Source organism: Pyrgilauda ruficollis, unplaced genomic scaffold (assembly GCF_017590135.1).
Source record: "Pyrgilauda ruficollis isolate IOZ18807 unplaced genomic scaffold, ASM1759013v1 scaffold1304, whole genome shotgun sequence".
Classification (NCBI taxonomy): Eukaryota; Metazoa; Chordata; class Aves; order Passeriformes; family Passeridae; genus Pyrgilauda; species Pyrgilauda ruficollis.
In genome coordinates, this window is record NW_024511478.1 from 1,626 (window position 1) to 6,976 (window position 5,351).

Sequence of the window (5,351 nt, forward strand, 5' to 3'; positions counted from 1 at the left end):
CCCCGGGGGTATCAGGGACCCTCCCCAGGACCCCCGCAGCCCACCAGCCGCTCCGACATGGGGGTCTTGTCCTCGTCGGGCAGGTGCTGCTCCAGCGCCAGGACGATGCAGTTGGCGATGATGGTGGCTAAAATCATGTATTCAAAAGGAGTGGGGGGCGAGTCAAGGAAAAAAAAACGGGGCTGGGGGACCCCCAAACCGCGGGGTGGGGGGGGTGGAACTGAGGCAGGAGCGCAGCGCAAAGCGGGGCCGCGCCCCCGGGGTCGGCGCCCGCGTGTCGGGCGGCTCGGTAATTAATTAATTAATGAATGAATTCCCTCATCAAAGCGGCAGCCGCGGCCTCGGCTTCGCGGCGAGATCAAAGCGCCCCGGGCACAGCGGGACCGGCCGGGAGCGACACGGCCCCGCTGGCACCGCTGGCACCGCTGGCACGGCTGGCAGCGGGCACTGCCACCCGCGGGGGCGCGGGGCCGTGTCCCTGCCCTGTCCCGTGTCCCCTGTCCCCTGTCCCACCCCACTGGTGGGCACAGAGTGAGGCTGGAGCCGCTGGGGGGGCTGCGGGCACCCAGCCTGGCACGGCACGGGTGGTCCCACGGGGGTCTCCGGCCTCCACACGGCCCCGCTGGCACCGGGCACTGCAGCCTGGCACCGGGGGAGCTGCCACAGCGCTGGCAGCTGGCACTGGGCACCGGGCACGGGGAGCTGCTGGCCTGGCATGGCACAGGTACCCTGGTACCAGGATCTGGCCCAGCACGGCTCTGCAACACCCTGGCACGGCACGGGTACCGGGATCTGGCCCAGCACGGCTCCAGGATGGCTCCCGGTACCGGGATCCGGCCCGATGCAGCTCCCTGGCACAGCACAGGTACCCGGTACCAGGATCCGGCCCAGCACGGCTCCCTGGCATGGCACGGGTACCTGGCACAGCTCAGGGATCGAGGACAGCCCCCAGTACCGGGATCCGGCCCAGCACGGCTCCCTGGCACAGCCTGGGTACCCAGGACAGCTCCCGGTACCGGGATCCGGCCCGGAATGGGTCCTGGATGGCTCCCGGTACCGGGATCTGGCCTGGCACAGTTCCCTGGCACAGCCTGGGTACCCAGCACGGCTCCTGGTACCGGGATCCGGCCCGGCACGGTTCCCTGGCATGGCACAGCTCCCGGTACCGGGATCCGGCCCGGCTCCTGGCACATCCCGGCCATCCGGTGCCGGTTTCCGGCCCAGCACCCCCAGTACCGGATTCCAGCCCGGTTCCTGGCACAGCCCGTCCCGGTTACCGGGGCCAGCGGAGCGCGGCGCTGCAGCACAGCTCAGCACGGCTCGGCACGGCTCCCGGTACCGGCATCCAGCCCAGCACGGCTCAGCACGGCTCTCGGTACCGGGATCCGGCCCAGCACAGCTCCCGGTACCGGCATCCAGCCCGGTTCCCGGCCCGTCCCCGTTACCGGGGCCAGCGGAGCGCGGCGCTGCAGCACGGCTCCGCACGGCTCGGCACGGCACAACCTCCCATCCGCGGGGTGCTCAGCGCCCCCAAACCAATCTCGGGGCTCCCCCCACTCCCCCTCCCCTCGCCCCCCACCCCGGGCGCAGCCCACCAGCCGCTCCGACATGGGGGTCTTGTCCTCGTCGGGCAGGTGCTGCTCCAGCGCCAGGACGATGCAGTTGGCGATGATGGTGGCTAAAATCATGTATTCAAAAGGAGTGGGGGGCGAGTCAAGGAAAAAAAAACGGGGCTGGGGGACCCCCAAACCGCGGGGTGGGGGGGGTGGAACTGAGGCAGGAGCGCAGCGCAAAGCGGGGCCGCGCCCCCGGGGTCGGCGCCCGCGTGTCGGGCGGCTCGGTAATTAATTAATTAATGAATGAATTCCCTCATCAAAGCGGCAGCCGCGGCCTCGGCTTCGCGGCGAGATCAAAGCGCCCCGGGCACAGCGGGACCGGCCGGGAGCGACACGGCCCCGCTGGCACCGCTGGCACCGCTGGCACGGCTGGCAGCGGGCACTGCCACCCGCGGGGGCGCGGGGCCGTGTCCCTGCCCTGTCCCGTGTCCCCTGTCCCCTGTCCCACCCCACTGGTGGGCACAGAGTGAGGCTGGAGCCGCTGGGGGGGCTGCGGGCACCCAGCCTGGCACGGCACGGGTGGTCCCACGGGGGTCTCCGGCCTCCACACGGCCCCGCTGGCACCGGGCACTGCAGCCTGGCACCGGGGGAGCGGCCACAGCGCTGGCAGCTGGCACTGGGCACCGGGCACGGGGAGCTGCTGGCCTGGCATGGCACAGGTACCCTGGTACCAGGATCTGGCCCAGCACGGCTCTGCAACACCCTGGCACGGCACGGGTACCGGGATCTGGCCCAGCACGGCTCCAGGATGGCTCCCGGTACCGGGATCCGGCCCGATGCAGCTCCCTGGCACAGCACAGGTACCCGGTACCAGGATCCGGCCCAGCACGGCTCCCTGGCATGGCACGGGTACCTGGCACAGCTCAGGGATCGAGGACAGCCCCCAGTACCGGGATCCGGCCCAGCACGGCTCCCTGGCACAGCCTGGGTACCCAGGACAGCTCCCGGTACCGGGATCCGGCCCGGAATGGGTCCTGGATGGCTCCCGGTACCGGGATCTGGCCTGGCACAGTTCCCTGGCACAGCCTGGGTACCCAGCACGGCTCCCGGTACCGGGATCCGGCCCGGCACGGTTCCCTGGCATGGCACAGCTCCCGGTACCAGGATCCGGCCCGATTCCTGGCACAGCCCGTCCCGGTTACCGGGGCCAGCGGAGCGCGGCGCTGCAGCACAGCTCAGCACGGCTCGGCACGGCTCCCGGTACCGGCATCCAGCCCAGCACGGCTCAGCACGGCTCTCGGTACCGGGATCCGGCCCAGCACAGCTCCCGGTACCGGCATCCAGCCCGGTTCCCGGCCCGTCCCCGTTACCGGGGCCAGCGGAGCGCGGCGCTGCAGCACGGCTCCGCACGGCTCGGCACGGCACAACCTCCCATCCGCGGGGTGCTCAGCGCCCCCAAACCAATCTCGGGGCTCCCCCCACTCCCCCTCCCCGGAAGGTGGGGCGAAAGGGGGTCCCCCATGCGGGGCAGGGATGGGGACCCCAAAAGGAGGTTGGGGACCCCAAAAAGGGGTTCAGGGACCCTAAAAAGGGATTGGGGACCCCAAAAGCGGATTGGGGACCTCAGGATGGGTTTGTGGACCCCAAAAATGGGTTGAGGGCCCCAATGTGGGGTTGGGGACTCCGGTGTGGATCTGGGGACCCCAAAAAGGGGGTCAGGGACCCCAAAAGGGGGTCGGGGAGCCAACGCAGGGCCAGTGACCCCGATCCGGGCATGGGGAGGTGACGCACGAGCGGAACGGGGACCCCGGTTTGGGGCAGGGAAAGGGGGTCCCCCAGAGAGGTCAGGGCTTGGGAGACCCCAAAACGGGTCAGGGGAACCCCAAAGGAGCCAAGGGAACCCCAAAACGGGCCAGGGGATGGAGCTGTGGTACGGGGACCCCAAAATGGGGATGGGGAGCCCAATACAGGGCTAAGGAGCTCATGCAGGACATGGAGACCCCAAAATGAGGCTGGGGACCCCAAAATGGGGCTGGGGACTCCAAAATGGGGATGGGGACCCCAAAATGGGGCTGGGAACACCAGTGCAGGACAGAGTGACCCGAAAATGGGGGTGGGGACTCCAAAATGGGGCTGAGGAGCTCGTGCAGGACAGAGTGACCCCAAAATGGGGTTGGGGACCCCAAAGCAGGACACGGTGACCCCAAAACGGGGCTGGGGAGTCCAAAGCAGGACACGGTGACCCCAAAACGGGGCTGGGGAGTCCAAAATGGGGATGGGGACCCCAAAACGGGGCCGGACCCCCAGTGCAGGACACGGTGACCCCAAAATGGGGCTGGGACCCCAAAACGGGGCTGGGCACCCCAATGCAGGAGGCGGTGACCCCAAAACGGGGCTGAGGACCCCAAAGCAGGACACGGTGACCCCAAAACGGGGCTGGGGAGTCCAAAATGGGGATGGGGACCCCAAAACGGGGCTGAGGAGCTCGTGCAGGACAAGGAGACCCCAAAATGGGGCTGAGGACCCCAAAACGGAGCCGGACCTCCCAAAGCAGGACACGGTGACCCCAAAACGGGGCTGGGGAGTCCAAAATGGGGATGGGGACCCCAAAACGGGGCTGAGGAGCTCGTGCAGGACAAGGAGACCCCAAAATGGGGCTGAGGACCCCAAAACGGAGCCGGACCTCCCAAAGCAGGACACGGTGACCCCAAAACGGGACCGGGCTCCCCAAAGCAGGACACGGTGACCCCAACAACGCCCGCAGCTCAGCGCCGGGCGCCGCGCTCGGGGGTCCCCGTGCCAAAACCCCATTCCCCATCCCCGGGGGCGGCTGGCGGGGGGTACCACAAGCAGACCCCCCCTCATCCCGGGAGAACCTCGGGGTGCCCGGCTCGGGGGTCGCGCCCCCCACCCAGGAACGAAGGATATGGCCATTCGGTGATCTTTTTGGCGTATTTCCTCACCACGTTGTCCTCGCTGAAGAGGAAGAGCGAGCGGTTGACGGTGAGGCAGTTCTGGCGCACCGGGATGGGGTTGTACAGGGCCATGGTGCGGGCGCGCTGGGCCATGGATTGCTTGTAGAGCCGCTGAGCCCCGGGGGGGGGACCCTGCCGAGGGCCCCCCCCGGCTCCCCGGCCCCCCGCCGCCGCCGCCGCCGCCGCCCCGGGGCCGCCGGGCCCGTAGCGGGCCGCCGAACCGAGCTCGTCTCCGAAGCGAGCCATCCCGCCGGGGGGGCACGGGGGGGGGAGGGGAGGGGACGGGGGAAGGGGTGGGGACACACCTGGGCCCGGCTCTGCCGGGTGTCACCGTCCCTGTCCCCGTGTCCCCAAAGGCTGCCAGACCCCCGTGTCCCCTCCCTGTCCCCTCTGTGTCCCCGTGGCGGTGGCACTGTCCCCATCCCTGTCCCCATGGCAGTGGCACTGTCCCCATCCCTGTCCCCATGGCGGTGGCACTGTCCCCATCCCTGTCCCCAAGGGGGTGGCACTGTCCCCATGGCAGTGGCAGTGTCCCCACCCCTGTCCCCATGTCCCCAAGGAGGTGGCAGTATCCCCATGCCTGTCCCCATGGTAGTGGCACTGTCCCCATGTCCCCGTGGCGGTGGCACTGTCCCCATCCCTGTCCCCGTGGCGGTGGCACTGTCCCCATGTCCTCAAGGCGGTGGCGCTGTCCCTCCCTGTCACCCCATGTCCCTATGGCAGTGGCAGTGTCCCCACCCCTATCCCCAAGGTGGTGGCACTGTCCCCATGTCCCCAAGGGGTGGCACTGTCCCCAAGGCGGTGGCAGTGTCCCCACCCC

At 69.5% G+C, this 5,351-nt stretch overlaps 1 protein-coding gene across 1 annotated transcript; it reads right to left on the reverse strand.

Moving 5' to 3' along the window:
- Positions 1 to 3,135: 3,135 nt before the first annotated feature.
- On the reverse strand, positions 3,136 to 4,777 carry LOC121349048 (voltage-dependent P/Q-type calcium channel subunit alpha-1A-like). The gene has a single exon (XM_041459109.1). The coding sequence runs from the start codon at positions 4,775 to 4,777 to the stop codon at positions 4,418 to 4,420; it is 360 nt and encodes a 119-aa protein (XP_041315043.1). The 3' UTR covers positions 3,136 to 4,417.
- Between the last annotated feature and the right edge of the window lie 574 nt (positions 4,778 to 5,351).

Coding starts and splice junctions, on each gene's coding strand:
- LOC121349048 (XM_041459109.1), bottom strand. CDS start 4,777: ATGGCTCGCTTCGGAGACGAGCTCGGTTCGGCGGCCCGCTACGGGCCC.